Here is a 20,506-nt window from a genome sequence, read left to right on the forward strand (position 1 = left end):
TTTTTTAAAAGCACGGAAATAACATTCTTCTCAGATTTTAAAAAAAGTCAGCAGATTTGGGGTTCAGTGTAATGAACCTATTTATATTTCATATGTTTTTGCTTATTAACAGGTGGAAATAAATTTTTAGGAATTCCAGAACTGGTATGAATTCATCGCTGGAGTGGAAACATGTTAAGTGCCAGGGAATTTGTGGGATCCAGTGGGATCCATGCACAACCCCAGGAGGCCACTTTAGGGAACTTTTCCGAAGTTAAAAAAAATAATCACAAAAACAATGAAATGTTTTCTCGTGGGGTCCTTTCTGCTCTCTGACTTTGATTATTTTCTTGTAGAAATTTCATTACCCAACTAGGTAGTATCACAGTGCAGATCCTATTCCTTTCTACAACTGATGATATTATCTAGTTAGGTAATTAAATGTCTACAAGAAGACAACCAAGCTCAGAAAGCACCAAGGATCCCATATCCTCCTCCTCCTCTCCACAAACCAAACTTCCTTCTAGCATTGATGATGTTACCTAGCTGGGTGGCGAAACGTCTGCAAGAAAACCACCAAGCTCAGAGGAGGACTCCACAATTCAAGCCTGAGCAACAAATATCCTCTTCCAAAGTGTTCCTGGACCAGGTATGTCCTGTTCATGATAAGAGCAATGCCTGATTTTGGACAGGAGAATCCGCCTACGCACCATAGTATTAAAAAACCAATTGAAAAACAACAGGAAACAAAGTGACTTGTAGAACCAGTGGAAAAACATTTTAACGGAGGAAATCTCCTCCAACGTAGATGACACGGTAACATTTTGCAGATAGTAAGTGACCAAGCGGATCAGAAATGTGATGACATTCCATGGAAATGAAAGCTGGACTTTGAAGAGGCAGGAGAAGGAGGGTATAGATGGCTTTGAATTTTGGTGTTGGAAAAGACTCCTGAGAATGCCATAGACCACCAAGAAAATAACAGAGTTGGAGGGGACCTTGAAGGTCTTCTAGTCCAACCCCCTGCACAAGTAGAAGACCTGTACCATTTCAGACAAGTGTCTGTCCAATCTCTTCTTGAAAACTTCCAGTGTTGGAGCATCCACAACTTCTGGAGGCAACTTATTCCACTGGTTAATTATTCTCACTGTCAGGAAATGTCTCCTTAGTTCTAGGTTGCTTCTCTCCTTGATTAGTTTCCATCCGTTGCTTCTTCACCTCCCCTCTTTTTTGTGGCAGCATCTCAAATATTGGAAGACTGCTATCATGTCTCCCCTAGTCCTTCTTTTCATTAAACTAGACATACCCAGGTTTTGCAAATGTTCTTCGTATGTTTTAGCCTCCAGTCCCCTAATCATCTTTGTCGCTCTTCTCTGCACCCTTTCCAGAGTCTCAAGGTCTAATAACAAATAAACCACCATCAAACAAATCAAGCAGAGTTCCTAGTCAAGACACAAATGACCAAGCTCAAATTATCCTATTTCGGAGAAATTATGTGAAGACCAGGGATAAGGATCCTACTGGGTTAATAAACAGTTTGCTTAGCGCATGCTTTGCTGAAAAATGTGACATGATCATTTTTCCCACATACAAGCATTGCAGCATCCCCATGGTCACAGGATCAAAATTCAGACGCTTGGCCACAGGTTCACATTTATGACCGTTGCCATGTCCCATGGTCACATGATCCCCTTTTGCGACCTTCTGACGAGCAATGGGGATGTCCGATTCACTTAACAACCAGGTTACTCACTTATCAACAGCAGGGATTCGCTTAAAAACTGCGGCATGACAAGTCGTAAAATGGGACAACACCCCCCCCTTAACAAATGTCTCACTTAACAACAGAAACTTTAGGCTCAATTGCAGCCATAAGTCGAGGACTGCTTGCGATTTGCAAAAAATTGCCTCTCGGAAGCCGATTGCTCATGAGTGTTGTGAAATTGAATGAATTAGTCCCGGCCTTTTCCAGCCTCAAAACTGATCAGGCAGACTGCCCAATTTTGACCATTAATTTGCTGTTCCAGCCCATTAACTCTACTTTCATCTTCATTTTAGCCACGGAATTTTATTTTAAGCCACTTAAAACAACTATAATTTTCAGGGAGGAGGCCTGTGGATCCTGGGGACAAGGCTGATAAATGTTAGACCAGCTTGACAGCTGTCTGAAAAAATAATTTCCTTCGCTTGGACAGGATGAGAAGGATTGTTTCAACACCCTCCCCCCCCCAAAAAAAATAAAGAAAACACAATAGGAAGGGCAGCAAATACCTGTAGGGTGCTTCATATAAATCATCCTGTCCAAACAGGATTTGGAGCGGAGCATATTCTCGCAATTGTTTTCCCATCTGGAGCATATTATTACTCAGCCAAACTTCCCCCCCCCCCCTAGGAGTGGTGTCACTAGGTTGGGTCAAAAAAGTCAAAATGACAGCACAGCGGTGTGATATAAGCTAGGCTTTTCCTCTCGCAGATGGTCCTTGATTTATGACCATAATGGAGATAGGAATTTCCGTTGCTAAGGAGTTTATGTGAGTCACGACTCATGTTATGACCTTTTTTTTTTTGCCATGGCTATTAAGCAAATCACTGCGGTTGTTGAGTGGACTATGTGGTTGTTAAGTGAATCCAGTCCCCCCGCTCCCACTGGCTTCGATTGTCCAGAGCCGGCTCGGAAGGTAGAAAATGGTGAACCATGGGACGCTGCAACCATTGTAAACATATGCTGGTTGTCTATGGAGGTCATGGTTGTCCCAAAAGGTGTTTTTTTTCAAGAGGAAACTGCACTTTCTGGCTTTTCTTTGAAGACGTTTCACTTCTCATCCAAGAAGCTTCCTCTGCTCTGACTGGTCAGAGGGGAAGGAAAGGATTTATATTGCTTGCAGACAGCTGGTCATTTGCATCCTTTTAGAGATCCCTTGAGGCCACTTAGAGGTTTGTCTATGTCCTCAGAGTCACCTGAGTGGTGCAAATGGGTGTGGAGCCTTCTTGGAACTGTTGAAAGGACCCTGTTGTGGAGCTGTGCTTTGTGCAGGATGTTTTTCTGCCTGGTGTCCCTTTGCTGTTGAAGACACGCAGCAGGCTGTTGGGGATGAGTCTGTGTTGTCTGCATCTCAAAGTGAAGTGCAGATGGTCCCTGTAACCTGCCATTTTTCTGGAAATCCGTTTAGTGGTGACATTCATTTTTTTTTTACCTATGGGTTCTGTGGGCGTGGCTTGGTGGGTGTGGTGTGGCTTGGTGGGCAAGGCAGGAGAAGGATACTGCGAAATCTCCATTCCCGCCCCACTGTGGGGCTAACCAGAGGTGGCATTTGCCAATTCTCTGCCCTACTCAAAATTCCCACTACCGTTTCTCCCTACTCAAAATTTCCACTAATAGTTCTCTGAACTACTCAAAATTTCCATTACCGTTCTCCGAACTACTTAACATTTCCACTACCGTTTCTCCCAACTACTCAAAATTTCCACTACCGTTCTCTGAACTACTCAACATTTTCACTACCAGTTCTCCAAACTACTCAAAATTCCCACTACCATTTTTCCCAACTACTCATAATTTCCACTACCAGTTCTCCCAACTACTCAAAATTTTCCACTACCGTTCTCTGAACTACTCAACATTCCCACTACCAGTTCTCCCAACTACTCAACATTCCCACTACCGGTTCTCCGAACTACTCAAAATTCCCACTACCATTTCTCCCAACTACTCAACATTTCCACTACCAGTTCTCTCAACTACTCAACATTCCCACTACCGGTTCTCCGAACTACTCAAAATTCCCACTACCATTTCTCCCAACTACTCAACATTTCCACTACCATTTCTCCCAACTACTCAACATTTCCACTACCGTTTCTCCCAACTACTCAACATTCCCACCCCCAGTTCTCCCAACTACTCAACATTCCCACTACAAGTTCTCTCAACTACTCAACATTCCCACTACCGGTTCTCCCAACTACTCAACATTTCCACTACCAGTTCTCCCAACTACTCAAAATTTCCGCTACCGGTTCTCCAGAACCTGTCAGAACCTGCTGGATTTCACCCCTGCTCCCGCACCATTTGAAGGGGTTCACCCCAAAGTGCATAGATAAATGTCTATGGAGATTCTCAGTCATCCTCGTCATGGTTGTCCCAAAGGTGCTTGCCGGTTGCCAAGCCCCCAAGCTTTGATCACATGACCATGGGGATGCTGTGATGGTCGTAAGTGTGAGGAAGACATGTGAGTCACTTTTTTCAAGGTTGTCCTTGACTTACAACCATTCGTTTAATGACACTTCGTAGTTACAACAGCACTGAAAAAAGTGACCTATGATCGTTTTTCACACTTATGACCATTGCAACATCCCCATGATCACATGATCAAAATTCAGATGCTTGGCAACTGACTCACATTTATGACGGTTGCAGTGTCTGGGGTGGTGGTGGTAGTGGTAATCCCCTTTTGGCACCACCTGACAAGCAAAGTCAATGGGGAAGCCAGGTTCACTTAATAATCTTGTTACTAACTTAACAACTGCAGTGATTGACTTAAGGACAGTGGCAAGAAAGGTTGCAAAATGGGGCAATATTCCCTTAACAACTGTCTTGCTCAGCAGCTTAAATTTCAGGCCCAATTGTGGTCGTATGTCAAGGACTACCTGCAAGTTCCAATGGTCAGTAAATGAATGGTTGTAAGCTGAGAATTACCTCTATGTGCATTTCTTACATTTGGTTATGCCATTCTGGTTTTTTTTTAGCCACACCTGGTGAACATCCCTAATTCCAGAATATGATCTTTGAAAAAGCACAATTTTCTTATGGAATAGAAATATCGGAAAGAGAATAGGATGGACGGATGGATGGATAGATGGATGGATGGATGGATAGATAGATAGATAGATAGATAGATAGATAGATAGATAGATAGATAGATAGGAGGAGGAGGAGAAGAGGGGGAGGAGGAGGGGGAGGAGAGGAGGAGGAAGAAGAGGAAGTAGAAGAAGAAGAAGAAGAAGAAGAAGAAGAAGAAGAAGAAGAAGAAGAAGAAGAAGAAAGGGAAGAAAAAGAGGAGGAGGAGGAGGAAGAAGGAGAGGAGAAGGAGAAGCAGAGAAAGAGGAGGAGGAGGAAGAAGAAGAAGAGGAGGAGGAAGAGAAGCAGATGAAGAAGAAGAAGAGAAAGAGGAAGAAGTAGAAGGGGAGAAGGAGGAAGTGGAAGAGAGAAGAAGAGGAGGAGGAAGAAGGAGAAGGAGAAGAAAAGGGAAGAAAAAGAAGAGGAGGAGGAGGAAGAAGAAGAGGGGGCGGTCTAGAAATTTAATAAATTATTATTATTATTATTATTATTATTATTATTATTATTATTATTATTAAGAAGAAGAAGAAGGAGAGGAGAAGGAGAAGTAGAGAAGGAGGAGGAGGAAGAGGAGGAGGAGGAAGAGGAGCAGATGAAGTAGAAGAGGAGAAGGAGGAAGAGGAAGAGAGAAGAAGAGGAGGAAGAAGAAGAAGGAGAAGGGGAAGAAAAGGGAAGAAAAAGAGGAGGAGGAGGAGGAGGAGGAGGAGGAGGAGGAGGAGGAGGAGGAGGAGGAAGAGGAGCAGATGAAGAAGAAGAGGAGGAGGAAGAAGAGGAAGAAGTAGAAGAGGAGAAGGAGGAAGAGGAAGAGAGAAAAGAGGAGGAGGGGGAGGAGGAAGAAGAATAAGGGAAAGAAGAGGGAAAGAAAGAGGAAGAAAGTCATGGAGACTGGTGTGTGGCCCCAGGTGAACCAGCCGACCCATTTGCAAAAGAGTTCACCTTAGCTGCTTTTGTGTGTCTGTCTCTGTGTGTCTGCCTGAGGTGTAATATGTTGTGCAACTCCAGCCCATTTGGTTAATGCATGATTCAGTTGATTGTGCAAAGCCAGAAAAAGGGTTAATTCAGCAACCGGGTGAAGTGTGTCACACAAACACAGCCATTTCTCGGGTGTCTGCAGCACTGAGCAAAAGACAACAAACAAAAGGTCAATAGAAGCCGTCAGGTCACCATAATAAAAGGGCCTGAGAGTGGAATTAATTGAAGAGAAAGAGTCAGCCATCTCTAGATAAAAGGTGACACGGGTTGAAAAGGAGGTGGGACTTCAATCGCCCCTTGCAAAAGAAATTTCACCAATGCCCCAATTCCCATGAACTTCCTCTTGTGACTTATGTCCCACTTCAATCAGAATAGAGCTGGAAAGGACCTTGGAGGTCTTCTAGTCCAACCCCCTGCTCATGCAGAGACCCTTATATCATTTCAGCAAAAATGGGGCTCTGTTTTCACTGGCAGAGTGCTTGGGCCACCACAGGCACCCCCTCCGACACGAGTGATGTCAGGCTGGCCACACCCACCCTGGCCATACACACACACACACACACACACACACACACATACACAGAGGTCAAACACAACTCTGATGCGGCCCTCAATGAAATCGAGTTTGACACCCCTGCACTAGGGCTTGCTTGTGTTTTTGTATGCACTTACAGGCAGTCCTTAACTTATGACTGGTCGCATAGCAAGTTGAAGTTACCTTAGGGGTGGGTTCCTGCCAGTTCTAACCTCCTTCTATAGAAGAGGTTCCACAAATCTACAGTGCTGTTTAGAGCCAGTTCCAGCTCCCTCCCCCCGCCCGTCCGGACATCATCAAGATGAAGAGCGAGAGGAGGAATTCTGGGAGTTGAAGTCCACAAGTCTTAAAGCTGTCAAAGTTTGAACACCCCTGGGGTTTTTTTTTCTAAAGGGTTAGGGGTGCAAGGGCTTTGTAACTTGACAGCTTTAAGACTTGCACACTTCAATGCCAGAGTTCCTGAGCCAACATGACTGGAGGAGGAATTCTGGGAGTTGAAGTCCACAAGTCTTAAAGCTGTCAAGTTTGAACACCCCTGGGATTTTTTTTTCTAAAGGGTTAGGGGTGCAAGGGTCTTGTAACTTGACAGCTTTAAGACTTGCACACTTCAATGCCAGGGTAATTGAGCCAACATTTTAGTTGCTAAGCAAGAGCGTTGTTAAGTGAGTTTCAACACATTTTACAAGTTGGCCATGCCATTCAGCCACATGACTGCCAAGCTACCCCACAAAGCAGGCCACACCTACAGAAGAGGTTCTAAAAATGTTGAAACCCACCACTGAGTTACCTCCTACTTACACCCAGGATCCCTGCAGTCAGGTGATCCAGTTGGAGGGCTTACCAACTGACTCACTTTTATGGCCGTTTGCAGTGTCCTGTGGTCACGTGGTCACAATTTCTTTTGCCTGGAGTCAGTGTTTACTTTTGGTTTCTGGCAAAAAACGCCTATTATGGACAAAGGATTTGCTTAACAACTGTGGCTTCCACTTAATGACCGCAGCATTTGCTTAACGACTGAGGCAATCACTTTACGACTGCAGTGTTTGTTTAGTGACACCACTACCACCCCATGTCATAAAATCATGTGGCGACCCGGTTAAGGACTGGCACAATTTATGACTGGAGTTCCAGACTCGATTATAGTCACAAGTCAAAGACAAGCTAGCATCAAACATAAAGACCTTGGAGTACGATGTGGGTGTTACCCATCATTTTCACCAATGTAAATTAAAATAAAGAAGGTTTTCAATCAAAGCAATCATTACTTAAGTTCAAACCGAAACAGGTACCCAAACCATGAAAGAGACTTTACAAGCATAAAAAGTTATTTTATTCAAAATGTGGGCGCTTGGCAACCAACGTGTTCGTAGCATTGGGGTCGTTCAGTCACCATCTGGGACCTGCCCCACTGAGTTTCGACAAATAAAGATCAGGGTGTAAGTCAGATTCACATAATGGCTGCATAATCCACTTAACTTCACTGATTCGTTTAGTGGCAAAAAAAAAATCGTAAAATCGGGGGCTACTCGCTTAGCAACCGTTTTGCTTAGCAATGGAAATTCTGGTCCCAGTTGCAGTTGTATGTCAAGGATTAGCTGCACAGCAGTAGTGGGTTGCAGGCGGTACGCCCCAGTACGAGCGTACTGGAGCCTGCCCGGAGCACCGGGTACCGTTCCGGTACGGTGCTCTGGAGGGCCCGCCTGCCCGCCCGAGCTCCTTACCTGTCCTTTAAGCCTTTGGCGTGTACGGCACCTGCGCGATGCTCCGCTGAGCAGCTGGAGCGTCGTAGAGGCTTGCGAAGGCGTCGTCGGCAGGTATGCTGCATGCGTACGCCGCATGCGCATGCGTGCGTGCCATGCACGTCCATGTGGGCGACACTGGGTCCCGTTTAGAACAGGATTTGGAACCCACCACTGCTGCACAGGTAATCACCAACTTACAACACTTAGTTTAGTAATCGTTCAAAGTTACAACGGGTCTGGAAAATGTGTCTAAGGACAGTTTTTTGCAGTTACAACCTTTGCAGCATCCCATGATCACCTGATCAAAATTCAGATGCTTAGCAACTGGCTGATATTTATGACGGTTGCAGTGTCCCTCGGGTCATATGATCCCCCTTTTGCGACCTTCTGACAAGCAAAGTCAAAAGGGAAACAGGATTCCCTTAACAACCATGTAACTAACTTAAGAACTGCAGTGATTCACTTAACGACTGTGTCAAGAAAGGCTGTAAACCGGGGCAAAGCTCACTTAACAAATGTCTCCCTTAACAACAGAAATTTTTGAGCTCCATTGTGGTCGTACGTCGAGGACTACCTGTATTGAAACAGGTAATCCTTGATTTACGACCGTTGCTTAGCAACTGTTTGAAATTACAATGAACTCCCCACAAAAGTACTTATAACCCAGATTCAATGTTCTGATAGCTGCCCCCGGTAATTGAGTGACCACATCTGGTGTTGTTGCCAACTGACTAAAATTTATAGTCATTTTCAGAGTCCCACGTTCAAGTAAGCATTAACAGGTTAACAGAGTTGGAAGGGACCTTGTAGGTCATCTAGTCCAACCCCCCGCTCAAGCAGGAGACAAATGACAATCTCTTCTTGAAAGTCTCAAGTGATGAAGTTTCTGCAACTTCCGAAGGCAAGCTGTTCCATGGGTTGATTGCTCTCACTGTCCGAAAATTCCTCTTTATTTCTAGGTTGAATCTCTCCTTGGTCAGTTTCCATCCATTATTCCTTGTCTGGCTTTTGGGTGCTTTTGAAAATAGCTTGACCCCCTCCTCTCTGTGGCAGCCCCTCAAATGTTGGAAGACTGCTTTCATGTCTCCCCTGGTCCTTCTATTCATTAAACTAGACGTACCCAGTTCCTGCAACCGTTCTTCATATGTTTTAGCCTCCAGTCCCCTAATCCTCTTTCTTGCTCTTCTCTGCACTCTTTCTAGAGTCTCCACATCTTTTCTACATCGTGGAGACCGAAACTGGATACAGTACTTGAGGTGTGGTCTTTATAGTACCTCACTTGATCTCGATTGTATCCCTCTGTTAATGCAATTTAGCATGACTTAAAATATTCTTTTGCCAGAAATAGATTTGGACAGAACTCCTGAGAAAAAATATTAAAATCACTCAGGGCAAAATGCCAAATGTTTCCTTTGATATGATGGACAATTTAGGGCTGGTTGATATGGCAATTCCAGAGTGTAGATCTATTTTTCCGACAGGCACAGATTCTTTTCAAGAGCAGACTTGATTTGGACTTCAAAGAAGAAGAATTAAAGAAATTCCCAGAGAAGATAAATATTGCCCAACAAATTAAAGCTTTTAGAAAGCAATTATCTGCATTAACAGTAAGAGCGAAGGAGATAAAAATGAATTATGTAAAGCAAAAAAAAAAACAAAAAAAAAACTGTGAATAAACCAAGGAAACAGCCAGCACATAAAACATGAAAAGAGAAGAAATGGTATTAAAATTACAAAAAGGAGATACTGTATTAATCGTCAATGTAGACCTACAAAAAGCACATTCATCAATATTATTCCAGTTTGTAGAAAGGAAGCAACATTGCTTTGGAGAAAAAAGATGACAATTTGAAGAAATGAAATCTACAGAGGATTACAGAGACAAAGAGAGAGATGATGAAGGGACCTATAACAATAGGGAAACTTTTGAAGTTATAAAAATATTAAAGTAGGAAAGATTCCTAGGCCAGAATAATTGTCAGTTTTTTGTCCCAAAGAAACTTTTTCAAAAAGCAAATGGATTTTCTTTGTTGACGTTTCACTTGTCATCTAAGAAGCTTCTTCGGTCTCAAAGAACTGAAGAAGCTTCTTGGATGAGAAGCGAAACATCTTCAAAGAAAAACAAAGAAAGCCCAGTTGCCTCTTGAAAAAAATACAATACAATACAATACAATAGCAGAGTTGGAAGGGACCTTGGAGGTCTTCTAGTCCAACCCCCTGCCTAGGCAGGAAACCCTATACTGTTTCAGACAAATGGCTATCCAACATCTTCTTAAAGACTTCCAGTGGGAAGTCCATTGGGACGAGCATAAACCTGGATAACTGAGAATCTCCATAGACACATATCAGTTCCTGTTATTATTATGAACTTTTACAATCTTTATAAAATATGACAAACTCTATCCTATAGGGAGGAAGGATGCTAGAGAGTTGGAAAGACATCGATATAGTATTAATATCCCCAAAGGGATAAACTTTGACTTTGACGAAAAGTTTCACTACAGCTGATATCCCTATGGCTACAAGAAGACTACTGTGAGTCCCTTGGACTGTAAGGCGATCCAACCGGTCAGTCCTAGAGGAGATCAACCCTGACTGCTCTTTAGAAGGCCAGATCCTGAAGAGGAAACTCAAATTCTTTGGCCACTTAATGAGAAGGAAGGACTCCCTGGAGAAGAGCCTCATGCTGGGAACGATGGAGGGCAAAAGAAGAAGGGGACGGCAGAGAAGGAGGTAGATGGATGGAGTCACGGAAGTTGTCCATGGGATCGCGATGGGTCGGACACGACTTCGCAACTAACAACAACTTGTTCATAGTGATCGTCGCAAATAGACTGAAAATAATTTTGCAATAATTTATTCACGAGGATCAATATGGGGTTTTAACTAAACTACAGTTAAAGAACAAGGCTAGGAATGAATGGAACACTAGCTGTGTTGCTCTTAGACACAGAAAACTCCTTCAACAATTTGTCCTGGGCTTTTTGTTAAAGGTTTTGGAAGATGTGAATTTTGGGGGAGAACTTTACAAAATGGGTACAAAAGTGACAATAAAATTATTCTAAGTCTAATCCCAACTTCTTCTGATACACGTGAGGACACCATAAATATCCATCAAAAGGCCTTGGAGTTAGGAAATGCAGGCAGTCCTCGACTTACGGCCACAACTGAGCTCAACATTTCTGTTCTTAAGCGAGACATTGGTTAAGTGAGTTTTATCCCATTTTGCGACCTTTCTTGCCACAGTTGTGAAATGAATCACTGCAGTTGTTAAGTTAATACCACGGATGTTAAGTGAAGCTGGCTTCCCCATTTGCTTGTCAGAAGATCACAAAAAGTGATCACATGATCCTGGGACGAGCAACTGTCGTAACTATGAATCAGTTGCCAAGCATCTGAATTTTGATCACGTGATCCTAGGGATGCTACAATGGTCATAAATGTGAAAAACGGCCGTAAGTCACTTTTTTCAGTGGCCTTGCAACTTTGAGTTGAACTGTTGTAAGTCAAGGACTACCTGTACTGTACCTCTAGCAAGATCTGGGGAAGTAAAGAATCTAGGACAGATAAATAGAAATAGTAAAAATTCACACAGCTTTTTTTCTGATATGCCTATTGCTTAGCAAGCATTTGTCTTACTCTAATAGCAATTTATAACTCAGTTTAATTGACTCTGGGGTGCATCACATACAAAGAAACTCAATCAAGCAATTGTAAGGAAAAAAAATATGTTCTCTCTTTTCCAATGGAAGCTATTTAGCATATCCACGTGAACCTCTGCTAATTATGTATAAAATTTTGTAGCCTATTGGTGATGCTCTTTCTGTTGTTGCTGCTCATCAGATTTATTTATTATATTTATTTGTTAAATTGATTTGCCGCCCATCTCACCGGTGGCTTACAACAGTAAACGGGGGGGGGGGGGGAGATAATAAAAAGTGCAAACATAACACTAGCAAAGCAATGAAACAAAAATAAACAATAAAAGTACAATAACACGAATTAAAAGATGGGTGGAATGGGAGCAGGAAGCTCAGGGGAATGATAGGGAAGACTGTAATAAGGCTACAATATTTGGGCTTCAAGCTTCTGGACAACCACTAGAGGGCAGCAAAGAGATATGAAAAATCCCTCTTAGAAGCCCTCTAGTGGCCAATTGGATGTTTCCACCCTCAAGATTGCTGTGTAATAAGTAGCTTTACCTGTTTGGAAAGTTTCCACAGCTCCCCGAACCTGCCTTCCTAAATGTTGCATCGCATATCTCATTTTAAAAGTTTTTTGAGGTATAGGGATGACAAGTGACAGTCCCAAGTTTTAGGTACTTACGATTGATGGCTGGCTGATTCCTCACTGCCCTTGCTGATGTAGCTGGCTGGAACATAGCCCACGACTCTGTCTCCAGAGAAGCGCCTTGCTAGGACATAACCCCCTTCTTCTTTGAGGACATAAAGTTTGTCTCCTCTAGTAACACTCAGCTCCTCGGCATTCTTGGCAGTGTAGTTGTACAGCACCCCACGGAGGGAAGCTTTGTCTTCAGCAGGGTCAGGATCCAGCGTGGGATGTAAGGATCCCGGGATCGGTTCCCAGGACTCTAAAGAACGGTTACTGGAGGCTCCGTTGGGCACACACTTGTTCCAAAACGTATGAAAGAAATGCAAGTGCTTTCGGATAAAATTGTCCATCCCTTTTTTGGGAAGTTTCTCCAAGGAGATTTAACTCTGCTCTTCCAACAAGCTGCTCGGGGTGAAGAAGGAAAGCCTGGTCACCTTCATAGTTTCTTCTTTCATTGCTCGTTGATCAATGAGTCAAGGTTGCCCTCCCGTCTTCTCTCTCCCAGAGCCAGCTGAAGTGAAGTGAGATGCTTCTGGGTCCTTGGATACCTGAATGTGTTTGTAGGCCACGGGAACTCCTTGCTTCCCAAAGTGAGACTTGACGTTCAGGTGTAACTTGTTTGCTGCGGGCTGAGCTCATAAGTTTAGGCTTGCCACCACATCCGTCTCAACTGGATGTTTGTTTATTACCCAATCAACTCACTCACCTTTCGGGCTATACTCTAAATTAGCACTCATTTCCACATCGTCTCTTACAGAGTTTTTCCATTCACTTTTCGTGGCCATCAAAAAGTCTACTCTGAGGAATGTCAATGGAGATTCTCAATTGTCCAGGTCACGGCTGTCCCAAAGGTGCTTTTTCCGAAAGGCAGTTGGATTTTCTTGGCTTCGTCTTTGAAAATGTTTTGCTTCTCATCCAAGAAGCTTCTGAACTGAAGAAGCTTCTTGGATGAAAAGCACAATATTTTCAAAGAAGAAACCAAGAAGGTCCAGCTGCATTTTGGGATATTCTTCAGAATGCAGCATTTGCAAAGCCTTTAAAAACACTCTTGCAAAATAACCTGGAGGAATCTGTTAATATGTTCCTTCCACCTTTTTATCAATTCTCCCACCTGTGATTTTTAATCTTAAATTTATACAGATTAATAGTGGCTCTTCAAAACCTACCAATTCACCTAGGTAATATGCTAGATCAGTGTTTCTCAGTCTCAGCCACTTTAAGATGTGTGGACTTGAAACTCCCAGAGTTCCCAAGCCAGCATGGAATTTTGGAAGTTGAAGTCCACGCATCTTAAAAGTGGCTGAGATTGAGAGACACGTGCTAGATTGTAAAATTGGTGATTTCCAACCTGAATTCCAAGCAAAGCGTACAAATTATGTCTATCCTGTTTCTGATTGCTCTCATGATTGCAATCTCTGATTTATGGGTGATTGCAAAATTCATCTATCATCTCTTTTCTCCACCTGTGTAATGTTAACTTCCGCAGTGATGAAAACCTTTGATTTGTTTATTTATTTATTAGATTTTTATCCAGCCTTTATTATTTTTACAAGTAACTGAAGGCGGAGAACATATCCAAGTCACTTCCACCTCCTAGTTTCCCCGCAATAACAACCTAGTGAGGTGGGTTAGGCTAAGAGAGAGTGACTGGTCCAAAGTCACCCAACCAGCTTTTATGGCTAAGGTGGGACTAGAATTCATCGTTTCCTGGTGATTGGCTCAAGGTCACCCAACCAGCTTTCATGGCAAAGGCGGGAGTAGAACTCACAGTCTTCTGCTGATTGGCCCAAAGTCACCTAATCAACTTTCATGCCTAAGGGTGGGGAGGGAATTCACGGTCTTTTTTTTTTTTTTCAAAAAGTTTTATTGGTTTTTTTAAAACATTTATACGGAAAAGGGTAAGTGGAATGGTTACAAATTTTGGCAGTTGCAAGTGTGGCAGACGCCCCCTCCCTCCAAACTCCTAGGTTACATCTAAATATCAAACCTTAATACATAATCATAAAAAATCAGCATATTAATTCTAGAAAAAATAATTTTCAATCAGTTTATATAGTTATAATATATAGTCTAGTTATGAATTCATTATTACTTTCGGTCTGTTTATAACATTGTGGTTTTCTTATTTATTTTTGTGATCTGAGCTTTCTTGGTGTTGCCCCTTCACCCCCCGCTGGCAGAGCTCCGGCCCCTCCCGTGTCCTGTATGACCGTTGTAGTGTCTTCTGTTTTTTCTAGGTTCGCTTTATTTTTTTCCATAAAGGCCTGTGCCTCTATGGGTGTGTTGATTCTGATTCTTGTCTCCTCCCAGAATATCAGCATACCTTCAGGCATCAACCATCTAAACCACACCCCCTTCTGGTATAATTTATTCGCCAATTGCGAATAGCTTTTCCTTTTTTCCCTAATTTTTTTGGGAATCTGCTTCAGAATGGTTATCTCCCTGTCGTGGTATGTCAGTGTTTGCCCCCTTTGTACACCCAGAATTTCATCTCTTGTGGTTTTCCTAAGGAATTTAATATGAACCTCGCTGGGTACATTATGTGTTCTGGCATATGCTGAATTCACTCTATAGGCTAGGTCTATCTCCCATTCCATCTGCTGTTTATCTTTGTGTATGTATTCAGCTAAAATATTAGTCATAATGTCCCTTATATTTTCCCCATCTGCTTCTATTACATTTTGAAATCTAAGATAAAAGGACATTCTCTCAAACTCTGTTTTCATTTGTTGGATGTCAAGTTCTTTGTTCCCCTTCTGTAAAGCCTCTACCCCCCCTTTCGCCTCCGCCACCCCACCCTCCACAAGGTCCAGTCTCTGTGAGTTCTTAAAGATTTGGGCTTGATTCTCTTTAATTTCATCTTTCATTTCCCTTAACTGTTTCTTAATTTCCTCCTGGCCCTGTAAAATTTGTTGAAGCATTTGTTGAAAGTCTATCTCTGTAGTCTTGGGTTGCATCAGTTCTGTTATCTTTGACTGTGTGGCTGGACTGGACGTTGCAGACGTTGGAGCAGAAGTAGCAAAGCCAGGCTTTCCAGGAGGTGGTCTTTTTGGAGACATGGTTTATGAAGCAAGGAGATCAGTCAGAGTAGAAACTGGGCAGCTGGAGAAGTAGAGCAGGCAGGCGGGAATTCACGGTCTTTTACTTTCTAGCTTGGTACTTTAACCACTATAGACTAAAAAAAAAATGTGCCTTAACCACTGGTCCAAATCCCTGCTTTTTGACAGCAATATAGAGTTTGGGGAACTTAGAGTAATATCCTCTAATACTACTATTACTATACTATTAATAATAGTGCTATTACTACATCTATTACTACTACTATTTCTACAACTATTGTTTATACTGTTACTATTACAGTATTATTCTTCCAACTTGCTTTTTTATGCTGGAATTGCTAGGAGACCCAATTTTTACGTCAATACTAGATGTGGGTAATGAAATCAATAGGGACTGCCTTCTTGAAGAGTGCATATATAGATATGATGCTGTCTCTTCATTAAATTACATGTTACGTCAGCCTGACCAAATCTTGCCTGCTGCTTAAGAAAAAGGCCCCTGAGCAATGTAATATTTTACCTGTTCACCCAAAAGTAATTCGTATGCTGCCAGTGGGACTCACGTCTTATTAAAATGTATGTTCCTTTTTCTTTTTTGGAAGGCATGCTCTTTAGAGATGTTTTGACTCCAACAAAGGGTAAATCAGAAGAATCTGGAAGAGAAACCTTTGTAGGTAGTGGCAATAAAGAACTAAATGATGAATAAACAGCATTATAATTATCCTTTTCAGCAAAAAGAGTGAGGGAAAAGGAGAGAAAGAGAGGACACTTTTGACAGTTTGACACTTAAAATTCTGAATTTGAAGCTTTGATGGCCACTCTCTTCACTCATAGAGCAAGTATGATACGGGTAGTCCTTGAGTTACAACAAATCATTTAGTGACCATTTGAAGTTAAAAGGGCATTGAAAACCATGTGACCCTGCCACTTAGTGTTGTGAGTTATGGCAGTCCCAGTTCCTGTTGTTAAGTGAGGACTGTGTGGGTTATTAACAAAGCACCTTATGTGACCATAACTTCCAATCTCCTGCTGACTTCCCCATTGATTTTGCTTGTTGGTAGCCTGACAGGGAAGGTTGTGAATCACAATCCCATGACAATGGGATGCTGAAATGGTCAGACGTGTGAGCTGGTTGCTGAGTGCCTGAAACACAAACGACTGCCTCAGACTTCCTGCTGGCTTTCCCATTGATTTTACTTGTTGGAAGCCAACAGGAAAAGCTGAAAATTATGATCACATGACAACTTGAAACTGACAGAAGTGTGGGCTGATCACTGAGCTTCTGAAACACAATTATATGGTTGCAGAGATACTACGATGGCCACAACTTTGAGGATCAGTCATAAGTACCACTCCTTCAGTGCCATTGTCACTGAGTGAACGGTCATGAAGCAAGGACTACCTGTCTAGCATTCATACCGAGGGTGGGGTGGGGAGGGGAGGGGGAATTCCCTTCTAACCTGGTGCCTTGACCACTAAAGACCAAAAAACCTGCCTTAACCACCGGCCAAAATCCCTGTTTTTTGGCAGCAATGTAAATTTTTTACTCCAACAAAGAGTAAATCAGAAGAATCTGGGGGAGAAATATTTGTAGGTAGTGGCAATAAAGAACTAAATGATGAATAAATAACATTGTAATTATCCTTTGCAGCAAAAAGAGTGAGGGAAAAGGAGAGAAAGGGAGGGGAGGACACACTTGATAGTTTGACACTTAAAATCCTTAAATTTGAAGCTTTGATGGCCACCCTCTTCATTCAGCTACAGAGGTATATATCTATCATCAATCTATATATCATCTATCTAACTTTTTCTATCATCTACCTACCTACCTACCAATCTATCATCTATCCATCTACCTATTATCTATCTATTGATATATCTAGCTTCTATCTATCTATCTATCTATCTATCTATCTATCTATCTATCTATCTATCTATCTATCTATCAGTCATCTATCTACTATAGGTCTACCTACCTATCATCTATCCATCAATCAATCACGCCATCATCCATCTATAATTATCTATCTTCTACCATCTATTTATCTACCTACCTATCATCCATCCATCCATCCATCCATCCACCCACCCACCCGCCCACCTATCCAGGTAGTCCTTGACTTATGACACAGTTGGGACCAGAATTCCAATTGCTAAGCAATGCAATTGTTAAGTGAGTCACCCCAATTTCTCAACCTTTCTTTGTTAACCCAAAGGCGCTTTTTTCAAGAGGCAACTGGACTTTGTTTTTTTGTGGGAACAAGGTCCCCATGGTATATGTGCAGATCAGTTTTCCTGATTGGAACACATATATGGAATTTGGGACTGGAATAAATTGAGTAGTAAATGTGGGTTGAGATGGATGCCCACTGGGAGGGCCCAAATTAGAAAGCTGTGTTTGCAATGACAATAGCAATGCTTAGATCTTAACAGGAACTTTCAAACTGAGGAAGTTACTAGCTGCATAGGAAACACGTAGTAAAAGCGCTTAAGCAGGTATAGCTAAAAATAACCATATTAGGTATAACGCTGTATTTTAACCAATAATAAATTACGATGCTTTATTTCCTTATACGCTCTTAATAAAAGGGGGGTCCAGATAACGTTCTGGGCCACTCGTGTAATCAAGAAACCTGTGTGTTGTCTTCATTATGAGTTAGCCCATTATTTGCAGGGGGGCAAACCCGCAACTGGTGACCCCGACGTGATTCATCAGAATCAGTCTCGGACCGTCTGTACCTACTCGCCTGGAAGAGGCTGGCCTTTCGACCTGTCTGAAACACGACCGGTTTCTCGTAAGTATAGATGGAAGATTCTCTCATGGGCAAGTTTGTACATTTGCAAGAGTTGGGAGAATCAACCGAATCCTCCACTAAAATTGCCTCAAATGGAGGGAAATCTCTCCCTCGTTTGACAAAAAAGGAGTTAATTGGCCTTCTGTCTTAAATTTGGAAACAGTGTCCATAAAATTTCGACATGGACAAAATTGGGGGAATATTTCCATGCGGCTACTAGAGCCCCAGCCCAAATTTTGACTACATGGCGCGTAATCATAGAATGATTAATTTTAAATTTGATAATCAGACGCCTGCAGAAGCAATACCTCCCCTGTACAATTCTGCAATGGCTTGCGCTTTATTACTAGACAGGAAACCTCAAGAAAAGCGTTATTTTAAAAGAGAGTGTAAAAATCCAAGGAGGGGCATGTCTGTAACATCTCGCCCTCTCTTTCATCAGGGATCAAAACCCTAGTACAAAATGATTTATGTGTCTCTATTTTTTCTCCCTGTCGTTTTAACAACAAACTTTTTTTTTCCTCTCACCCCCCCCCTCTTTTTCTCTGGTGAGAAGGCAGGAGGGGGGGGCTGTGTTCTTTTCACCATTTCTTTTTTCTTTTCTCTCCCTGACGTCTCAGCCTGAGGAAGGCGGGGTAAAGGGTGATATTAAATGCCTGCATTTGCAGGTTTACTATCTTGGCTCAGGAATGCAACTTTGCCTTCTGGAAATTTTGATGTTCTCATAACCAAATTATATTTCAGAGTATTGACTCAAATTATCTTATCTAGATTGTTTTATTTTTGAAGCTGTTTTATTTATTCTTTTATGTTTTTATGTTTGCGCGCACTTTGCATACTTAACAATTGGCACTAGAAAGACAAATTGATAATGATGAACTTTCTCTGAAATTGGCTTATGAAAATGGTAATAGGGATTGTCAAAAGGTTCTTCAACCTATAGCAAATCGTCCCGGGGTTACTTTAGCTGATTTCCTTCAGGCTTGTCACATCGTGGGTACAACTGACCACAAGTTGGGGGCTCTTGCTGCTGCGTTGCAACAAAATGGCGCGTTTCCTGCTTCTTCTTCCTCTGCTTCTTCTTCATCTGCTTCTCCCCGCCCTACCGGAAATTATTTAAATTGTGGGAAACCTGGTCATTTCAAGGCTCAGTGCCGCGCCCTTGGGGGCGGTGCAAACAGGATCTCTCTCCTTCTATTGAACCTACCTTGCTGTCCCTTTTTCTTTCTCTACAAATTCTTATTTCAAAAAGACGACACTCATTTCATGTTTCTCACATCAGAAGCCATCAGCCTTTTCCTGGGCCTATCCAGGAAGGAAATGACGTAGCTGATGCTGCGGCGTCAACTGCTTTTACAGCCTTGACTCTACAACCTGCCTCTTCCCTTCCTTGGGAAAGTCATTCAGGCACTTATGAAACAATTTGATCTCTCTTCAACAGAAGCGGCTGCAATCATTCAACAATGCCCAACATGCAGTCATCAAGCACATTCAGTGCCTATGGGAGTAAATCCCAGGGGCAATGAATCCTGACAGATCTGGCAAATGGATGTCACCCAATATGCTTCATTTGCCCCGTGGAAATATCTACATGTTTCCATTGACACTTATCAACCACTGCATTCGTACCTTTGCAATGTTGGGACGCCCAATTGAACTGACTCACAAACATGCCCTGAATAAATCAAAAGAGGAAAAATGCCTCGGCCTCCCAGCCATGCAAAACAAACTCAATCCTTGTTAATTTACTTTGAATCAATTGAATTTTTCAATTTCTAATTTCATATATGTGTTCCACTACTCAATTTATTCCAGTCCCAAATTCCATATATGTGTTCCAATCAGGAAAACTGATCTGCACATATACCATGGGGACCTTGTTCCCACATTTTTTCTTTGAATATATATTTCCCTTCTCATCCAAGAAGCTTCTAATGGAAGGATTTATACATTCCCCACCCTCCAGTCAGAGCTGAAGATGCTTCTTGGGTGAGAAGGGAAATATATATTCAAAGAAAAACCAGAAACTCCAGTTGCCACTTGGGTGGGGGGGAAGCCTCTTTGGGACAACCATGACCTGGATGACCGAGAGTCTCCATAGAGATCTCTATTTGTTAAGCAAATCTTTGCCGTTTTTAAATGAATCACTCGGCTGTTAAGCGAATCCAGCTTCCCCCATTGACTTTGCTTGGCTGAGAGGCGCTCAGAAGGGAGATCACGTGACTCGGGGACGTTGAAGCCGTCATGAATAATGC

The 20,506-nt window shown here is 42.4% G+C and overlaps 1 protein-coding gene across 1 annotated transcript in view; it reads right to left on the bottom strand.

Moving 5' to 3' along the window:
* SRMS (src-related kinase lacking C-terminal regulatory tyrosine and N-terminal myristylation sites) overlaps positions 1 to 12,938 on the bottom strand; it is a 47,744-nt gene extending 34,806 nt beyond the window's left edge. Inside the window, exon 1 of the mRNA XM_081949732.1 lies at positions 12,392 to 12,938. Within this exon, the coding sequence (XP_081805858.1) occupies positions 12,392 to 12,747 (356 nt within the window). The 5' untranslated portion in view covers positions 12,748 to 12,938. The remainder of the gene's footprint in view (positions 1 to 12,391) is intronic.
* Between the last annotated feature and the right edge of the window lie 7,568 nt (positions 12,939 to 20,506).

This window comes from Natrix helvetica (assembly GCF_964273705.1).
Source record: "Natrix helvetica genome assembly, chromosome: 3".
Taxonomy (NCBI): Eukaryota; Metazoa; Chordata; class Lepidosauria; order Squamata; family Natricidae; genus Natrix; species Natrix helvetica.